The sequence below is a fragment of the Heterodontus francisci genome, chromosome 21 (assembly GCF_036365525.1).
Source record: "Heterodontus francisci isolate sHetFra1 chromosome 21, sHetFra1.hap1, whole genome shotgun sequence".
Classification (NCBI taxonomy): domain Eukaryota; kingdom Metazoa; phylum Chordata; class Chondrichthyes; order Heterodontiformes; family Heterodontidae; genus Heterodontus; species Heterodontus francisci.
The window spans coordinates 85,982,752-86,004,591 of NC_090391.1; the positions used below are offsets into that span (position 1 = coordinate 85,982,752).

At 43.2% G+C, this 21,840-nt stretch overlaps 1 protein-coding gene across 1 annotated transcript; it reads left to right on the plus strand.

Annotated features, from left to right (window-relative positions):
- Positions 1–19,461: 19,461 nt before the first annotated feature.
- Positions 19,462–19,872, plus strand: LOC137381231 (histone H3). Its single transcript, XM_068053606.1, has one exon. It carries the CDS (start codon positions 19,462–19,464, stop codon positions 19,870–19,872), a length of 411 nt encoding a protein of 136 aa, XP_067909707.1.
- Positions 19,873–21,840: the final 1,968 nt, after the last annotated feature.

The following is a 21,840-nucleotide window of genomic DNA, read 5'->3' on the forward strand; positions in this document are numbered from 1 at the left end:
ACTCACCCTGCCCCGAACTGAGTTTGGCATCAAATAACACAACGGCTCTTTTAAGAGACACCAAATCGGCAAAACAAAGATCTGCGATCTCTGCAGCAGAGAAATGTGGTCTAGAGCAGCGAAACCAATGTGCACAGATCATTTTATTGGAGGGGCGAGCAGTTTAGGACTAAACAAAAGCTTTATTTGCCGATCATTGTGTAAAAGCTTTCGTTTGTATATGCGGTAGAATTGCTAAAATCCCTCACAAATATCACAAGAGGGCAGCCGCTAAATGCCCGAATCCAGTACGGAGAAGGCTGAGGGAAGATCTGATTGAAATGTACAACATTGTGGCGGGCCTGGAGAGAGTGGAGCTGAAGAGTCTTAGCAGAGAGGTCAGTGACAATGGGGCATATGTTTAAAGTGATTGGTAGAAAAATTAGAGGGAAAACGAGGATTTTATTTTCACCCAGAGGGTGGTGGGGGGTCTGCAACACACTGCCTGAAAGGGTAGTTGAGGCAAAGACCCCCAACTTATTGAAAAGGAATCTGGATATGCATCTCAAGTGCTGTAATCTGCAGGGCGATGGACTGAATGCTGGAAGGTGGGATTAGAATAGGTGGGTCGTTTTTCGGCCGGCACCGACACGATGGGCTTTACCACCAGTCTTCCCTCTTCCAGACATTACCACAATCTGACAAACACTTTCAGGAAGACTGCTGAGAAAAGCCCACAATAGTCCCATTTATACCTTCGGGAGGAATGGTGTCGGGAGCACTGGTGATTGGTCACTCTGCACTGGGTGTCATTGAACTCTTCATTTGACCAATCAGAGAGCTGCCAATCCGGAGACGCCAAGGATATGAGGGCGGAAAATAACGGCGCGAAATTGTCAGACTGGAAACGATTTCTCAAATTTGAAAAGCCCGCCAATATATTTGTAAAATACAGAGCGGCTTCAATATAGATCATCACATTTATAGGTAACTTGGTTTGACCGCAAATATTTTAAAATATTTTTCATATTGTATTATTCCACATGTGGTAACAATTTCCAGATTCACTTTCACATTCCGCCATCTATTCGGGTTTACTCTCTATCCTTTTTGAAACATTCTATAACCAGCGGACAGAAAGCCTCTTTCACAGCATTCTGTAACCATTTCAGCTCAATGTTCCTAATGATACCGCATCACTGACTATAGATTGATCCCTATTGGTGAGAGACAACAGCGGAGTGTATAATTTTAGTGTCAGGTGTCAAAGAGTGAGACTGAGGGTTCCCACACCACCGGGGTTTCTAGATAATGTGCTGATTACTTACTGAGGACAAACTTTGATCTCGGGATATGAGTGACTGAGAAATGATGCCTGTGCGTTAAATCAGATTTTATTATCGAAATACAGCAAAGGGGCCGAATATGAACGCGTCCGTGAACAAAGCTCACAAATGGTCAGTAATTAATGATCGGGACATTATTAAGTAGAGACAGGAAGATCGCACGGGCAGTGAAACTGTATTAACCAGAATCTGTGGGATTAAAACAGAGATCACAAAGGCAGTTAGAAAATACTTGCTAAAAATATCAAAACAAATTGATATTATAGAGATTAATGTTGTAGCTTTTTGAGAGACGTTATGGGTGGCTCTTAAAGTTCGGAACTCACATTTTATACACATCCCCAGAGCTCCATGTTAATGAAGGATGGGTGAAAACCATGTTCGTGATTGGCTGGTTTACAGTGAAGTCAATTCTTGAGATTCTGTATTTATCTGATTGGGTATCTAAAGTAACCAATCAAATTTAGTGCTCCGCGAAGCCACAATATTTCGCCGCAGTCAGCTCATCCATTGCTTTTGCCTGTCACCTATCCACCGATATCCCTGACTTTCTCACTCCCTCTGCTACTCTCTCTTCAACTGTTTCAGTTCTGTTGGCACCAGCCCGTCACCTTTTTCATTCTGCCCGGATCATTACTCCTCACGTCAGCTTACTCACAGAAGACAAGGTGGCCGAGTGATTAAAACGATGAACAGCTAATCTGTTGTGATCTGCATGCGTGTGTTTGAATTCCATACTCCTTGTTTCTTAATGTTTAAAATAAGAGCACGGGCTTCGTGTTCCATTCGAGTGCACTGTTTATTTCTAAACAAGACATACGGATGTGTAAAATAAACACGGTGACGGGGTTGTAGTGGAGTATTGCATCCACTTCTGGTTATTTGAGGGTACAGAGGAGATTTATCAGAATGTGTGAAGCAGAGATGGGTTTGTTCTCCATTGGATCAACAACATTGAAACAGTTGAAGAGACAGTAGTGGAGGGAGTCAGAATGTCAGGGATATTAGTGGATAGGTGACAGGCAAGATCTCTGGACGAGCTGACTGAAAGGAGATTTACAACAAGTGTGAAACATCATGACAAGTGAGACAAGGAAAAACACTTCCCATTAGCTCATTTTACAAGGACACAGTGACAAAAATTGAGAATTTTGGTAGGAGAATTGGGGCGAACACGGTGTGTGTGGTGATGATCTGGATCTCACTTCCCACAAGGGTGCTGGAAGTAGAGACAATCAATTATTCAAGAGATTATTGACACAGCATTTGAAGGAATTAAACTTGCAGAGATACAGGGATCGAGCGGTGGAGTGAGTGTGACTGGATTGCACTGTGGAGAGCTGTCATGGACTCGATGGGCCAAATAGCCTCCTTCGGTGCTGTAAATAACTCTATGTTTACTATTAGTTTCTGACTGAAAACTGATCAGTTTAGAGGCTATTTTAAATCTATATTTATTCAAAAAATGATAAATTTCCGGGAGACGTACATGGATGATGAGAATCATTTTATAAATTGCATTGACTTGTTCTGTTTTAAAACTGTTTTTTTTTAATATTTTGTCTGTGTGCAGCTTGTACTCTGTCCCCGTCAGTTCCTGGTCTGTGAGTGTGAGTTTACCTCTTTATCTTTCATTCTCTGTTTTATAAGTGTGGGTCCAATCTTTACCCAGAGCGCTGTTTGTGAACTGAACTTTACCTATCTCCCTTTTTATGATTGTTCAACAAAGATCTGCACTCTTGTTGCTGACTGAGAACTCATTTATTAGTTTAAAGGACATGTCTTGTTTAACATAAATTTCATTCAAAGAAAATCGAAGCTCAGCATTCTGGGAGATGCACATGAATGATGAGAGTCTATCTGTAAGTTTTAATTTGGAAATCACATTGAAAATTTTTAAGTTATAAAATGAAGCTGCATGATACCAGAATTGAGGTCTACAGTTAAAGAGACAGTAGCAGAGGGAGTCAGAAAGTCAGGGATATTGGTGGATAGGTGACATCAAGATCAATGGACGAGCTGACTGAAGGGACATTTACAACAAGTGTGAAACATCATGACAAGTGAGACAAGGAAAAACAGTTCCCATTAGCTCATTGGACAAGGACATAGTGACAGAAATTGAGGATTTGGGGCTTGAGATGTCTGGCGAACACGGACTGAGTGGTGATGATCTGGAACTTACTTCCCATAAGGGAGCTGGAAGTAGAGACAATCAATTACTTCAAGAGATTATTGACACAGCGTTTGAAGGTATTAAACGTGCAGAGCTACAGGGATCGAGCGGTGGAGTGAGTGTGACTGGACTCACCGGACACACAAACACAGTGACAATAGAGCCCGTCCCAGAGTTCCAGCTCCCGGTTGTTAAATGTCCTCATGTACACAGTCTTTGCTGTGAATCTCTGGGGTTAGTTGCCGATTCCTTGCCCTGTATCCCTGAAACACTCGGAGCCAGGAGATCATCGCTCTCCCTTTTGAAAGATTTATTGACAGGAATTTTTTGAAACTTTGGCTGAGTCGATCATAACCTGCTGTTCAATTAAAGTATTATTCAAAGAATTAATGAGACATTCTGTTCACTACTTGGGTCTTGAACTCGTTTTGAGCAGATCAACAAGTGAAAGGTTCAACATTTTTGCAGAGATAACAGACAGAGCTGGATAGAGGGACTCAGGGTTAATCCTGCACACACAGGACAGTAGGAGTGACAGTCACACAGGGACGGGAACTGATCTCGATTCCGTTGCCTACTCACCCAACAAGGACAGTTCGGGACTGACTAAACATCCAACTCACTATAATTCAGTGCCGGAGAAAGACAGAGGCTTGTCCACTCCATCTTTCCTTACTGTATCTGGGACATTATGTAAGGGAATGTGTTCCAGTGCCTCTCACTCGCAGACAGCAACTGACATGTGTTGAAACAGTCAGTGTTAGTCTTTCACTTACCATGAACAGGCGCCTCACCAAGAACCTGTAAATCCAATATCCCGAAGCAGCTGTTCTACTCAGAACTTGGTCAAGGTAGGAGAACCCCAGGAGGACAGTGGAAACACTTCAGAGATGTCCTCAAATCATCCCTCATTTGGGAAGACATTGTACACTTCAGGGATATTTGTCAGGAACATGCAAAGGTGAACTCGAGGCAGCGAAGGGAGCATCCAAACCTCCGATGCAGTCATTTACCTGATCCTTCCAGCACCACCTGTCCCTGATATGACAGAGTCTGCAGATCATGCATTGGACTTATCAGCCATTTCAGAACCCATAAAACTGGAGTGGAAAAAAGTCATCCCTGATCGCGAGGGACTGTCTGAGATGGCAGAGAATAAATAAGCCAATATAATGATCAGCAATAATAATGAACTGGATAGGGAAGAGATAGAGAGCAGGGCGATAGAATAGGGAGGGGAAGTGGCCTGTGACGTTTATATAATGTAACACATTGACAGAGATCCTGTTCTATTTGGGTAAATACTTATTCAAGATAGAAAAATGTGAACTAGTCTCTCGCTGACATATTGTACCAGAGCCAACCACTCTATTATTTCCAAACTCAAAACAGGGCCAGATTATGAACAAATACTGTATTTCTCACTGAACCACTTTTACCTGTTGGACTCTCTGCAGATTCGCAGGACAAGGATGGTTGAATCTACACACATTACAGATGTTACCCGATTCTTTCCATTTTAGCAAGGATCCTAAAGGTTACATTCTTGCTGATGCCAGAACTTTTTTTTCTTTAATTCTGCCTTCATCTCATCTCTCTGCCTGCAAGGAGTGCTGGTGTCTCTCCCATTGTTCTCACACAAAGGTTTAAACAAAGTATAGACTTGAAAACACATTTCATAATAAAGCAAGCAACAGATCAAACAGACTTCAATATATTGACGTACAAAGCATATCATTCGTCCGATTACTTTCGCTTTCCTTATTTTTTACAAACGTAAAATATGTCACGGTCCATCGCCCCCACATTGTGGATTCTTCTCCAGCTACATGACTTGCCTTTTTTTCCTATGGCTACGTGCATCTTCCACACTGACACATTTCTCAACATGACATTTTGACGTAGTTCAGTGAAGATGACCGTCATGCTTGACAATCCAACCTTGACATTGCGGTTCTTGCATAAATGTAAGCTATGTAAATGCTCTAAACTTTACACAGCGGTGAGCAGTGTTCAGTGGTGCAGTGGTTAGCCTCACAGCTCCAGTGACCTGAGTTCAATTCTGGGCACTGCCTGTGTGTAGTTTGCAAGGTCTCCCTGTGTTTGCGTGGGTTCCATCCGGATGCTCCAGTTTCCACCCACATGCCAAAGACTTGCAGGTAGGTAGGTAAATTGGCCATTAGCCAATGTGTAGGTAGGGAAATATAGGACAGGTGGGGATGTGATCGGAATATGGGATTAGTGTAGCATTAGTATAAATGGGTGGTTGATGGTCGGCACAGTCTCGGTGGGCCGAAGGGCCTGTTTCAGTGGTGTATCTCTAAACTAAACTAAAATCTGGTGTATTGGACAGAAACTATCAGTTGATCTATCAAAGTCTCTTGGTGTTATGCTCCTAGCCATGCTTACAACACAACTATTCTTTTCTTCTTGAAAAGCTTGGATAGATGGCTCTGGATTGTGTATCTCAGTAAGTGGTTGTTCTCCTTCCAGCAATGTGGATTGAGGGGAAATTTGATACAGGTGTACGTAATTTAGACAAGGAGAACCTGTTCCCATTAGTTGATGGTGCAAGAACTAGGAGAGAGAGAAAATTGGTTTTGGGGAAGAGATGCAGGGGAATGTTGTTTTACCTGCTGCAACTGTCTGTCCACAAGTGTGGTGGAAGCAGAGACAATCAATGATTTCAATAGGAAATTGTAGAAACACTTGAAGGAAACAAACTTGCTGCAGAGCGACGTCGAACAAGCAGGAGAATGAATCTGATTGGATGATGAGAATATTTTATCAACTTCAATTCTGTAATAGCTTTGACAATTTTTTCCTTTGTAAAATACTGCAACATAAAGATGACCTGCGATTGGACATTGCGGTGACCAAGCACAACAGCTCCTTGCAGATCACCACAATGTACAAAAATAAAGCACCATGCACACCGGCTCTTTTAAGATCCACTGACAGCATCTCTGAAAGAATCGATTTACTGCAGTTATTTGAATACCAACTGCTCACATTTCAGCTGAAGGTAACTTCGAGATCTCCGACAAGACCGTTCATGGATCAGTTCGATCATTGCGCCACTTTTTAATTCCCTGCCTTCAAATAAATACCGGCCAACGATCTGTATTGTACCTGTCAGTTCCTGGTATGTGAATGTTGATTTGACTCTGTACCTATCACTTCCTGGTATGTGAATGTAGATTTTACTCCGTACCTGTCAGTTTCTGGTATGTGAATGTTGATTTTACTCTGTATCTGTCAGTTCCTGGGATGTGAATGTTGATTTTACTCTGTACCTGTCAGTTTTTGGTATGTGAATGTTGATTTTACTCTGTACCTGTCAGTTCCTGGTATGTGAATGTTGATTTTACTCTGTACCTGTCAGCTTTTGGTATGTGAATGTTGATTTTACTCTGTATCTGTCAGTTCCTGGGATGTGAATGTTGATTTTACTCTGTAACTGTCAGTTCCTGGTATGTGAATGTTGATTTTACTCTGTATCTGTCAGTTCCTGGTATGTGAATGTTGATTTTACTCTGCATCTGTCAGTTTCAGCAATGAGAGGGGTCAACAGAAGATCGTTAGCTCTGAGAAGGAGAAGGTAGAACACAATCAAGAAAACACAGCAAAGGAAGAAGAAGGAGAGAAGTCCGTGCCGCAGCAAGCACAGAAACAAGAACGGATGTTGTGTGTTACTGAATATCTATTACCATTGTTAAGTATTAACTTTGTACATCTTAGTTAAGCCTAATAAACTCTCTGACTTGGTCACATAACTTGAGTTTGTACCTTGTAGGTCTATCTTGGTCAGGAATCTAAAGGTGAGATGGGTTGGGTATTCTCTGTCTCACCTCTGTTCAGGTAACATCTACCTGAAACTTCCAGCTCTTTACTATATGCATACATTGCTATGTATTTTGTCCTCCTCAAACTTCGAAAATGTGGGCCCGATAAAAACATTATTCTTTGTACATTTTTCTGCGTCACTCCACTGCATAGTTCTGCCCAGTAAGCAAAAAGTATCAGTTCACGACGAAATTCTAAAATAAAAGCAAAATACTGCGGATGCTGGAAATCTGAAATAAAAACAAGAAATGCTGGAAATACTCAGCAGTTCTGGCAGCATCTGTGGAGAGAGAAGCAGAGTTAACGTTTCAGGTGAGTGACCTTTGATCAGAATATTTGCAGCACTTTCTGTTTTTATTTCACATTTCCAGCATTCACAGTATTGTCTTTTTATTAACGGAAACGTATTGCTCAGGTACAAGTTAAAATGATTGCAAAGCGTTCTGTTAATCACACCGACGCCCGAAGCAGACAATATCGTAAGCGATGGTGGTATAGCAGTGAGCACAGCTGCCTTCCAAGCGTTTGACTTGTGTTCGATTCCCGGACGTCGCACTCTTAAATTGCAGGTTTACTTCATGTTGCAGTATTTTACAAAGGAAAAAAATGTCAAAGTCTTGACAGAATTGAAATTGATAAAATATTCTCATCATCCAATCAGATTCATTCTCCTGCTTGATCAGCATCGCCCTGCAGCAAGTTTGTTTCCTTCAAGTGTTTCTCCAATTTCCTATTGAAATCATTGATTGTCTCTGCTTCCACCACACTTGTGGGCAGACAGTTGTCGCAGGGAAAGCAAAAAGTGCTTCCTCACATTTCGCTGCATCTCTTTCCCAAAACCATCAATCTGTGTCTCCTGGTCCTTGTACCATCAACTAATGGGAACAGGTTCTCCTTGTCTAACTTACCTATACCTGCATCAGATCTCCACTCAATCCACATTACTGGAAGGAGAACAACCACTTACTGAGATAACACAATCCAGAGCCATCTATCCAAGCTTTTCAATAACAAAATAATAGTTGTGTTGTAAGTAAAATAGATGGGAGCATAACATCAAGAGACTTTGATAGATCTGATTGTCTCTGCCCAACGCACCAGATTTTCTGTATCACCTGAACACTGCTCACCGCTGTGTAAAGTTTAGAGTATTTTCATAGCTTACATTTATGCAAGAACTGCAATGTCAATGTTGGATTGTAAAGCATGACGGTCATCTTCACTGAACTATGTTAAAATCTCATGTTGAGAGATGTCTCAGTGTGGAAGATGCACGGAGCCATGGGAAAAAAAAGACAACCCATGCAGCTGGAGGGGGATCCACAATGTGGGGGCGATGGACCATGACATATTTTGCGTTTGTGACAAATAAGGACAGCTAAAATAATAGGATTAATGATATGCTTTGTACCTCAATATATTGAAGTCTGTTTGGTCTGTTGCTTGCTTTATTATGAAATGTGTTTTCAAGGCTATACTTTGTTTAGACATTTGTGTGAGGACAATGGGAAGGAAACCAGCACTCCTTGCAGGGAGAGAGATGGGATAAAGGCAGAATTAAAGAAAAAAATGTCTGGGATCAGTAAGAATGTAACCTTTAGAATCTTTGCTAAAATAGAAAGAATCGGGAAACATCTGTAATGTGTGTAGATTCAACCATGAACTAACTAGTGTCAAACAATGATGTCAACCTGGACCAATTAAGACACTTAGAACAATTCAAAACTAATATGGTAACATCCTTGCACCACAAGAAGGATAAAAGAAAGTGTTTAACAGTACATCGTCAGCACACTTACACAGGATTCAACAGAAGATCGTTGGTACTTAAAAGGACAAGATAGAATACAGTCAAGAAAACACAGCAAGGGATGAAGAAGGAGAGAAGTCCGTGCTGCAGCAAGCACAGAAACAAGAACGGGTGTTGTGTGTTACAGAATATATATTGCCTTGTTAATTATTAACTTTGTGCATCTTAGTTAAACCTAATAAACTCTCAGACTTGATCACAGAATCTGAGTTTGTACCTTGTAGGTCTATTCTGGTCAGGAATCTAAAGGTGAGAAGGACTGGGTATTCTCTGTCTCACCTCTGTTCAGATAACATCTACCTGAAACTTACAGCTCTTTACTATTTGCATACATTACTGTGTATTTTGTCCTCCTCAACCTTCAACATTGTGGGCGCTATTGAAGTAATGTTCTTCGTACAGTTTTCTGCGTCACCCCACTGCATAGTTCTGCCCAGTCAGCAGAAAGGATCAGTTCACTACTAAACTCTAAAATAAAAGCAAAATACTGCGGATGCTGGAGATCTGAAATAAAAACAAGAAATACTGGAAATACTCAACAGGTCTGGCAGCATCTCTGGAGAGAGAAGCAACGTTAACGTTACCGGTCTGTGACCCTACTTCAGAACGAGCAAATATTCGAATTGTCAAAGGTTATAAGCAAGTAAAGCGGGGGTGTGGGGCAAGAGATAACAAAGGAGAAGGTGTAATTAAGACAAGGTCACAGAGTAGCTTCCTATCCTTTAACCAACTACCATCTCATACCAGTGTCAATTTTAACATGCATTTCTATTCTCCATGTAAGTCTGTTATTCACTACTTGATTGAATGCCTTTGGAAGAGCATATATCCAATAATTACTGTACTACCTTCAGTAACTTCAACCACAAGAATTCAATCATGTTAGTCGCACATGATTTGCCCTGAACAAATCCGTACTGGTTGTCCTTTATTAACTCACCACTGATGTCAAAAATAATAGTCTTTGTTACCAGATTTTTCATTCTCCTGATTCTGCCTGCTTGTAATCATGGTGATAGGGTGGATATGGGATATTTTGTACAAATCATTATCATGATTATTTCAATGATTGTCGCTGCAAACAACCTTTGAATTATGTAGATCAAAAGCAAATTAATGGTAACGTGTGTGACACTGAGACTGGACGATGGTCGGAATAAAGCGGAGGAAGGGGTGAGGGGGCGGCTCCTAAACTGTCCAAACGGATCTCGTCGAAGTGCAAAAGTGAATCCGAGTTTTTGAGGGATGAAAGTGAAACATCTGATAGTCTCTGCTTAATGTCATCAGAATGAATCTCTCAGTGACTGAAAATATATCTGAATGGCCTTGTCCTGCGAATCTGCAGAGAGTCCAACAGGTAAAAGTGGTTCAGTGAGAAATACAGTATTTGTTCATAATCTGGCCCTGTTTTGAGTTTGGAAATAATAGAGAGGTTGTCTCTGGTACAATATGTCAGCGAGAGAGTAGGTTACATTTTTCTATCTTGAATATGTCTTTACCCAAATAGAACAGGATCTCTGTCAATGTGTTACATTATATAAACGTCACAGGCCACTTCCCCTCCCTATTCTATCGCCCTGCTCTCGATCTCCTCCCTATCCAGTTCATTATTATTGCTGATCATTATATTGGCTTATTTATTCTCTTCCATCTCAGACAGTCCCTCGCGATCCAGGATGACTTTTCTCCACTCCAGTTTGATGAGTTCTGAAATGGCTGATAAGTCCAATGCATGATATGCAGACTCTGTCATATCAGGGACAGGTAGTGCTGGAAGGGTCAGATAAATGACTGCATTGGAGGTGTGGGTGCTGCCTTCGCTGCCTCGAGTTCGCCTTTGCATGTTCCTGACAAATATCCCTGAAGTGTACAATGTCTTCCCAAATGAGGGATGATTTGAGGACAATTCTGAAGTGTTTCCACTGTCCTTCTGGGGTTCTCCTGCCATGACCAAGTTCTGAGTGGAACAGCTGCTTCGGGATATTGGATTTACAGGTTCTTGGAGAGGCGCCTATTCATGGAAAGTGAAAGATTAGCACTGACTGTCTGAACACATGTCAGTTGTTGTCTGAGAGTGAGAGGCACTGGAACACTTTCCAATACATAATGTCCCAGACACAGTAAGGAAAGATGGAGTGGACAAGTCTCTGTCTTTCTCCAGTACTGAATTATAGTGAGTTGGATGTTCAGTCAGTCCCGAACTGTCCTTGTTGGGTGAGTAGGCAACGGAATCGAGACTATTTCCCGTCCCTGTGTGACTGTCACTCAAACTGTCCTGTGTGTGCACGATTAACCCAGAGTCCCTCTATCCAGCTCTGTCTGTTATATCTGGAAAAATGCTGAACCTTTCACTTGTTGATCTGCTCAAATCGAGTTCAAGACCGAAGTAGTGAACAGAATGTCTCATTAATTCTTTCAATAATACTATGATTGAACAGCAGGTTATGATCGACTCAGCCAAATTTTAGAAAAATTCCTGTCCATATATCTTTCAAAAGGGAGTGTGAGGATCTCCTGGCTCCGAGTGTTTAGGGGATACAGGACTAGACATCGGCAACTGAGCCCTGAAAATTCACAGCAAAGACTGTGTACATGAGGACATTTAACAACCGGGAGCTGAAACTCTCGGATGAGCTCTATTGTCACTGTGTTTGTGTGTCCGGGATAATCGCGGCAGCTCCGTGTCTCTTGTTTGGAATGAAACGCTGAAGATCGCCATTCGGTATTACTCACATTGACCGCGGGTTTCACTCCGGTTAGACAAACCTTTTCTGGCTGAAATTAATTCTACAAGGTCCCAGCAAACACACCGACTCCCTCCTTCCTCCCATGTTTCTGTCGGATTGTTTTGAGAGGAGGGTCTCAACAATAACAAACACCCTGCAGGGAGAGACGGCAATTTGAACATCTAAATGGGATAAACTCCCGGCATTCTAGGTTAGAGATTCCCTCCACCCCCTCCCCACCCTCCCTCCACCCTAACCCCATGTTCAGTTTCATTGTTCACACATTGACGAGGGTGAAATGGGGAAAGTTCCCATTGAGTTTTGAACGCTGAATTGTTGCAGAGATCTGCGCAAGTGCAGTATAGCTCCGACCACTGGGACGTCATAATGAAGTGAAGAGCGCATGCGCACCCCTCCCCCAACACTGTCTCTGAGCGTCATTCAGTGAGTGAGCGGAAGATTGTTTCAATCAGCTGCGAATGGAGACATCCGGGTCCCGGGGTCAGTGAACAAACAACATCTGCGTCCAGCAGCAACACCAGTTTGGGAGCGAGTCTGCAGATGTGTTCAGAGATTAACATTGAATAGCGGGAAGTTCAGCGGGGAATCGGGGACTGTGTGGAATGTACACTAGAGGCCTGGATACCCGTGTCCAACCCGAGCGGGACCCGAGCACATGTGTCTGCCTCGGCTCGGGCCCAGCTTGTGGCTCTGGCTTTCGGACTCGTGTTCGGTTCAGACACACTCGGTCAGTCTCTGCTGGTCAGAATTGAAATTTAAAAAAACTGACCGGAGCTGGGAGTCCGGGTCGGAATTGAGTCTGCGCAATGAGCCGGTGCCGTCACTTTGCCCTCATCACGCATGCGCTGCAGCTTCTTGCAGGTTGAGTGTCAGGAAGGGAAGAAAAGGAATGGTCAGGTTGGGTCGGGTTCGGGTTCCGCTTTGGTTCGGTCAGGTACTGTGTGTGTGTGTGTAGACTAGAGTCCTGACAGTGAATAGGTTATATTTTTAATACAAATACTGTATATTTTATCATCATTTTGTAATAATTAATCACCGAGAACATTACTGCTCTTTGCATCTCAGCTGCTCACTGGATAAACTTGCAGCAAGTATTTCAACCTGGAAAGCAGGAGTCTACATAATGTATAATGATATTTACTGAGCCTTTGGGCAATCACTATGTTTATTTTAAGCAATACAGTTACTGGTACAGTGTGGCACAACTCCATGGGTTTCTGTTTAACTCATGACCAAACAATCACTGACGTCGTGGCTCCAATCTTCATCTTTTTAAACAACTTTTCAAGTCCGATTAATACTGTGTTTGTCCGAACCGAGCCCAAGAGCTCGACCCCTGATGTCTTGCAGTTTTTGGTGGATTTCCTCCGACCATTTTATGAAGCTCAGAGGGAACTTGAGGGAGACCAATATCCTACATTGAACCTAGTAATTCCGTGGTTTCAGAAACTTAGACGACTCTGTATGCCACTGTCTTCACATACTCCAACACAAGCAGTTGTCAGGGAACGGAACAGACAGTGGCTTCTCAAGAAAGTTAAAATAAATGACGAGCACAAAATAGCGACATTTCTCGGGCCAAAACTGCACACAATACTGCAGGTACAGTCTCAAAAAGGCTCGATTTCATTGCAGCAAGACATCTTTACTCCAATACTCATCCTCTTGCAATGAAGGCCAACATACTATTTACCTTGTTAATTGCATGCTGTACCTGCAAGTTACCTTCAGTGAAAGGAAAGATTGATTGATTGGAATAATGACAGATCAGATAGCAGGCTTTCCCTGTGCTGTCTGATTGTTAATGTACAGTACTGCAGATTCCCGGTAATGTCTGATCATTAGTCTACAGTACTGCAGATTCCCGGTGCTGTCTGATCATTAGTCTACAGTACTGCAGATTCCCGGTAATGTCTGATCATTAGTCTACAGTACTGCCGATTCCCGGTGCTGTCTGATCATTAGTCTACAGTACTGCAGATTCCCAGTGCTGTCTGATCATTGGTCGACAGTACTGCAGATTCCCGGTGCTGTCTGATCATTAGTCTGCAATCCTGCAGATTCCCGGTGCTGTCTGATCATTGGTCTACAGTACTGCAGATTCCCGGTATTGTCTGATCATTAGTCTACAGTACTGCAGATTCCCGGTGCTGTCTGATCATTAGTCTACAGTACTGCAGATTCCCAGTGCTGTCTGATCATTGGTCGACAGTACTACAGATTCCCGGTGCTGTCTGATCATTAGTCTGCAATCCTGCAGATTCCCGGTGCTGTCTGATCATTGGTCTACAGTACTGCAGATTCCCGGTGCTGTCTGATCATTAGTCTACAGTACTGCAGATTCCCGGTGCTGTCTGATCATTCGTCTACAGTACTGCAGATTCCCGGTGCTGTCTGATCATTAGTCTACATTACTGCAGATTACCGGTGCTGTCTGATCATTAGTCTACAGTAATGCAGATTCCCGGTGCTGTCTGATCATTAGTCTACAGTACTGCAGATTCCAAGTGCTGTCTGATCATTGGTCTGCAGTACTGCAGATTCCCGGTGCTGTCTGATCATTAGTCTACAGTACTGCAGATTCCCGGTGCTGTCTGATCATTAGTCTACAGTACTGCAGATTCCCGGTGCTGTCTGATCATTAGTCTACAGTACTGCAGATTCCCGGTGCTGTCTGATCATTAGTCTGCAGTACTGCATATTCCCAGTGCTGTCTGATCATTAGTCTACAGTACTGCAGATCTACATTACTGTTTGATTGAAGACTTCTGGTTGATCAGCATACACATAATAGCCAGCACCTCGAATAGCCGACAAATCAAAACAAAACATATATGTTAACATTGACAAAGCATGTTGAACAATTTCCAGCATTGACATTTAATACAATTTTGCATGAAGTTACCTATCACTTTTTTTAAAGAAAAATATTCTTAGCCTAGATTATTTGATGTCATGGATGAATCTCAAACCTCCAAAGCTTTCAGAGTGTCCATCTATCTTTGACATCTTTGTAAGTTTTTGTAGCACTGTCAGATAAACAATCTGTTTCAGCTGGTTGAAAGATTGTTTAAAAGATGAAGATTGGAGCACAATGTCAGTGATTGTTTGGTCATGAGTTAAACAGAAACCCATGGAGTTGTTTCCACACTGTACCAGTATCTGTATTGCTTAAACTAAACACAGCGATTGCCCGAAGGCTCAGTAAATATCATTATACATTATGTAAACTACTGCTTTACAGGTTGAAAAACTTGCTGCAAGTTTATCCAGTGAGCAGCTGAAATGCAGAGAGCAGGAAGGTCCTGAATGAATAATTATCATAAAATGATTATAAAATATACAGTATTTATATAAAAACATTAAACTGTTCACTGTTAGGAATCGAGTGAACACACACACCAACAACCCGACCGAACAACAGCGGACCCGACTCAACCCTTCTTCACCCCCAACCGGCAAAAAGCTGCAGCGCATGCGTGATGACAGTAACGGCACAGGCTCACTGCGCAGACTCAATTCCGACCCGGACTCCCAGCTCCGGTCGGTTTTTTTTTATTTCAATACTGACCAGCAGAGACTGACCGAGTGTGTCCGACCCGAACCCGAACTGGACCCGAGCCCGAAAGCCGGAGCCACAAGCTGGGCCCGAGCCGTGGCGGACACATTTGCTAACGTCCCGCTCGGGTTGGACTCGGGTATCCAGGCCTCTAGTGTCCATTCAACACAGTCCCCGACTCCCGCTGAACTTCCCCGCTATTCAATGTTAATCTCTGAACACATCTGCAGACTCGCTCCCAAACCTGGTGTTGCTGCTGGAAGCACATGTTGTTTGTTCACTTACCCCGGGACCCGGATGTCTCCATTCGCAGCTGATTGAAACAATCTTCCGCTCACTCACTGAATGACGCTCAGAGACAGTGTTGGGGGAAGTGGAGCGCATGCGCGCTTCTTTTCATGATGACGTCTCCAGTGGGCGGGGCTATACTGCGCGTGCGCAGCTCTCTGCAACGAAAATAAATGGGGGCTTTCCCCATTTCACCCTCATCAATGTGTGAACAATGAAACTGAACATGGGGTTAGGGTGGAGGGAGGGTGGGGAGGGGTGGAGGGAATCTATAACCTAGAAAGCCGGGAGCTGATCCCATTTAGATGTTCAAATTGCCGTCTCCCCCTGCAGGCTGTTTGTTATTATTGAGGCCCTCCTCTCAAAACAATCCGACAGAAACATGGGAGGAAGGAGGAAGTCGGTGTGTTTGGTGGGAACTTGTAGAATTCATTTCAATCAGCAAAGGTTTGTCTAACCGGAGTGAAACCCGCTATCAATGTGAGTAATACCGAATGGCGGAACTTCATCATTGCATTCCAAACAAGAGAGACACGGAGCTGCCACGATTATACCGGACACACAAACACATAAATAGAACCCGTCCCAGAGTTTCAGCTCCCGGTTGTTAAATGTCCTCATGTACACAGTCTTTGCGGTGAATTTTCAGGGATCAGCTGCCGATTTCTACTCCTGTATCCCTGAAACGCTCGGAGTCAGGCGATCCTCGAACTCCCTGTTGAAAGATTTATGGACAGGAATTTTTCCAGCCTTTGGTCCAGTCGATCATAACCTGCTGTTCAATCATAGTATTATTCAAACAATTAATGTGAAATTCTGTTCACCACTCAGGCCTTGAACTCGGTTTGAGCAGATCAACTACTGAAAGATTCAGCATCTTTCCAGATGTAGCAGCCAGAGCTGGATCGAGGGACTCAGGGTTTAATCCTGCACACACACAGCAGAAGGAGTGACAGTCACACAGGGATGGGAACTGGTATCGTTTCTGTTGCCTTCTCACTCAACAGGCAGAGTTTGAGACTGATAAAACATCCAACCCACTGCAATTCAGTACTGGAGAAATACAGAGGCTCTTCCACTCCATCCTTCCCTCCCATACACACGGCAGATTGACAGCACAAGGCCTTTCAGGTATAATTTCCGTGACCAAGAGTTTCACTCCGATTATATTAAACAGATATTTATTCTTCATCCTGGAAATACTCGGACTCACTCTTACACCTCGACCAGAGCATTTTGGCCAAATGAGGAGCCGCCCCTGCACCCACTCCCCTGCCTTTGTCAGACAACCTTCCAGTCTCAGCGTCACACAAGTTACCAATAATTTGCTTTTGATCAATATGACTCAAAGATTGTTTGCAGCGCCAATCACTTCAATAATAATGGCAGTGATTTGTACAAATATCCCATATCCTCGACATCACCATAATTCCAACCAGGCAGAATAGTGAAAGTGCAGGTAAAAAAAGAAAAATGTTTGCAAGAGATTATAAGGAAATATTAATGAGTAACAACAGAGAGAAACAAAAATCATTGATAAATATACAAAAATACAAAATGATGGTGCAAGAAATTGCGGACCATTTAGGGATAAAGAAAGGAAATCTCCTTGTGTTGGAAAAGGTAATGAGAGCGTTATATGTCTGTTCACAAAAGCAAGGATGAAGTTAATGTCCCGGTAGAGGAGGGGTACAGAGATATTGGATAGAATGAAAATAGACAGAAAGGAGGTTCTCAATAGATTGGGATCACTTCACGTTAATGAGTCCAGATAGAAAGCATCTCAGATTACTGATGCAGATAACAGAAATCCTGACGATAATGTTTGGATATTGAAGTAGATCCAGTTGCCTGAAACAGTGCAAATGTTACAGTCCTGTTCTAGAAACGGGAAGGAAAATGCTGGTGACTACAGACCAATTAATTTTATCATCAGTGGTCGAAAACAATTGGAAACAAGTGTCAAGGATCAAATGAACTTCAACTTGAAGAATGATGAGTTAATAAGGGACAAGCACTACCGATTTGCTAAGGACAAATCATGTGTGACTAACCTGATTGAATTCTTGGGGTTGACTTTGCTGAAGGTAGTACTGTAGATATTGGATATCAGCTTTTTGAAAGGCATTCGATCAAGTAGTACATAACAGAGTTACACAGAAATTAGAAGTTCATGTTAAGTATTGATACTGGTATGCTGAGATGGTAGTTGGCTAAAGGATCGGAGACAGAGTGTAGTAGTGAACTGATGTTTTTTTAATGTGAAGAAGTATGCAGTCGGCTGACACAAAAACCTTTATTAACAACATTGCTTTCAAGGGACCATAATTTGGAAGTTTGAGGAGGACAAAATACGCAGCAATGTATGTAAATAGTAAAGAGCTGTAAGTTTCAGGTAGATGTTACCTGAAAAGAGGTGAGACAGAGAATACCCAACCCGTCTCACCTTGAGATTCTGGACCAAGATGGACACTACGAGGTACAGAGTCAAGTTCTGTGATCAAGTCAGAGAGTTTATTAGGCTTAACTAAGATGCACAAAGTCAATCCTTAGCAACAACAGTAAGTATACAGTAACACTCAGTACTTGTTCATGTTTCTGAGATTGCTGGGGCTTGTACTTCTCTCCTTCTTCTTCTCTTGCTGTGTTGACCATAGTCTATCTTCTCCTTCTAAGTGTGCCAACAATGTTCTGTTCACCCCTTGCTAAGTGTATCGATTACATCCCCTATCACCCTTTCTTTTACCATATTAAGTTCTGAATTGTTCCGAGTATCCTAATTGGTTCAATCTATACACTTTTCAGATGCTTCCTGTGTCTTTCACATTTAGCAAGGATCCTTGTGTTCCTGGTTCTCGTCTCTCTCATAAGGGGAAACATCCTCTCAGTGTCCACCCTACCAAGTGCTCTCAAGATCTTATGTATTTCAATAAGATCACTTCTCATTCTCCTTAACTCCAATGGATACAGGCCAACCTGTCCAACCAATTCCCAGAAGATAACCCCTTCATCCCAGCGATCAGTCGAGTGAACGTTCTCTGAACTGCTTCTAATGCAATTTCTGTGCTTTCATCAGTAAGGAGACCAAAACTACACAGCATTACAGATGCAGTCTCACCAATACCCTGGACAACTGTAGCAAATCTTCCTTACTTTAATAGTCCATTCCCCTTGCAATAACTGACATCATTCCATTTGTCTTCCTAAACTCATGCTGTCCGTGCATACTAACTTTTTGTGATTCATGCAACAGGATACCCAACTCTGTCGCGTTGTTTTACTGTATGTTTCAGTTCCATGTTGATTCAGCGCGTTATGAATGAAACGGCTGCAAGTGATAATGTATTCGTGAGGGCCGAGTCAAACCGAGGTGTAAGACAGTGGGGGATCACGGACGAAATAAATGAAGCTGCAAGGAATCAGATTTCATAATTCTTCCCGCCAAATTAGGGTTTTTTAAAACTTTGCCTTGTTTTGCTATCTGAAATTGGCGGGCTTTTTGAGTTCGATGACATTTCAGCTACATTTCAACCAATCAGAGAGGGGCATTTCCCGCCGCCCTTTTCCTTCCCAGAGCTGGTTTCAAACTTGACTGATGGACGGGGCTGCATCCAATCACAGCACTAGGGCGGTCCCTCTACTGTCTTAAACAGACAGTCCCTGAGCAGCCTCAACATTTACAGTGTCTTTGTTCCAGATCTTCTACCATAATGGCCAGAACCAAGCATACAGCGCGCAAATCGACCGGAGGGAAAGCTCCCCGCAAGCAGCTGGCAACCAAAGCGGCCTGCAAGAGCGCTCCAGCCACGGGCGGAGCGAAGAAGCCTCACCGTTACAGACCCGGCACTGTGGCTCTGCGGGAGATCCGCTGCTACCAGAAATCCACTGAGCTGCTCATCCGCAAACTGCCCTTCCAGCGCCTGGTGCGGGAGATCGCGCAGGACTTCAAGACAGACCTGCGCTTCCAGAGCTCGGCCGTCATTGCCCTGCAGGAGGCCAGCGAGGCTTACCTGGTGGGGCTCTTTGAGGACACCAACCTGTGCGCCATCCACGCCAAGCGAGTCACCATCATGCCCAAAGACATCCAGCTGGCCCGCCGTATCCACGGGGAGCGCGCCTAATCTCACCCTGCCCCGAACTGAGTTTGGCATCAAATAGCACAACGGCTCTTTTAAGAGCCACCAAATCGGCAAAACAAAGAGCTGCGATCACCTGTTATCAGAGAAATGTGGTCCAGAGCAGCGATACCAATATGCACTGATCATTTTATTAGAGGGGCGATCATTTGAGGACTCAACAAAAGCTTTATTTGTGCAGAAACGCTGGAATTGTTAAAATGCCTTGTCAAATATCTCCAGTGGCAAGCGGCTAAATCCCGAATCATACCAACACAAAGCAGCGCTTGCATTATAAAATTGCCGTCTCTCAGACAGGTACCAGCCCTTTCACAGATAAAGTGGGTGTCTCTGAAAAGAGCCTTTGGGCCAGCTGGAGTTGTCTGGGGATGATGCGGGTCTTCTTGTTGTCCCGGGCCGCGTTGCCGGCCAGCTCGAGGATTTCAGCTGTCAGAGACTCGAGCAGAGCAGCCAGATAGACCGGGGTTCTGGCACCCACACGCTCAGCAGAGTTCCCTATTTCTCAGGAGCCAGTGAACGCGGCCCACCGCGAACTGCAATCCAACCCAGGAGTAATGAGACTTGGCCTTGCCCCGAGCTTTGCCACCGGTCTTCCCTCTTCCAGACACTATTTTTCCCCCCCAAAAATATACTTTATTCACAAAAATCTATAAAAACTACATTACAAAACAGTTGAGGAAGAATGATCAAATCCGCACACTTATCCCTTCTGGATGAATGATCGTGAGGACACTGGTGATTGGTCACTCTGTGCAGCTTCTCATTGTGTTGTTCATGTTACCAATCAGATAGTTGCTTAGTTCACCAATCCAGAGACATCACGTTAATAAGGCGGAAAATAACCGCGCCGGATTGGCAGACTCCAAACCGTTTCTTTTTCAAATTTGAAAAGCCCACCAACAGATTTCTAAAACAAGGAGCGGCTTCACTGCATATCAAGTTAATAGATCATATAGCCTTACGACAGGGATGTAAACATATCCCCCATATTGTATTATTTCACATTTTCTCACAAGTTCCAGATTCGCTTTTCCAATCCGGCATCTATTCAGATTCATTCTCTGTCCAGTTTTGAAACAGTCTGTAACCGGCAGGCAAAAAGCCTCATTCACAGCATTCTGTAACCGGATACATTTCAGATCAATGTTAAAAAAAACACATCACACATTATAAATTGGTCCCGATTCGTGGGAGACAAAAGCGGAGTGTAGATTTTCAGTGTGTGGTGTTAAAGATTGAGACTGAGGGTTCCTGCACCACCGGGGTTTCTGAATAATGATGGGAGTCTGGGCCTTTCTCTTTGTTAGTGTCCGATATGTGAATTTGGAGTTTAATCTGTGCCTGTCAGTTTCTGCTCTGGAAGGTTGTTTGATTTTCCCTCTGTACATGTTAGTCAGTAATATGTTTGTGTAGCTTTACACTGCACATGTTAACTGATGACAGGTGAGTCTGGTTTTCACTCGACATGTCAGTCTCTGGTTTGGAGGCCTCGACTATATTCTGTACCTATCAAACATCTATATATGAGGGTGGGTTTTAACCAGTTCCTTTCAATCTATTTTATGTCAGTGCTGTTTATTATCTGTATCTGTAAGTTTCTGATGAATGAATGTGGTCGGAATCGCATCCGAGCCATTGATCATTAAGAGTTATTTTGCACTGTAACTGCCAGTATCTGATATGTGAGTGTGGGTTGTGATCTGCATCTGCCCGTTTCTGGTATGTGACATGAGCATTGTTTTTGCTCTGTGTTTTAGCCTCACGTGTCAGAAGCTGGGTTTAATTGAACATCTCACTCTCTGCTGTATGATTCTGGATTTTCATCAGTAAAGTTATTATCTGAGATGGGCATGTGAATTTTATTCTGTGTGCCAATTTCTGGGATGTGTGTGTGTGTTCTTTCTGTTCCTGTCAGTTTCTGACATGTGAATATGGATTTTCCTCTGTTCTGGT

What these genes read in the sequence shown, in the direction of transcription:
- LOC137381231 (XM_068053606.1), top strand. Translation starts at nt 19,462, where the DNA reads ATGGCCAGAACCAAGCATACAGCGCGCAAATCGACCGGAGGGAAAGCT.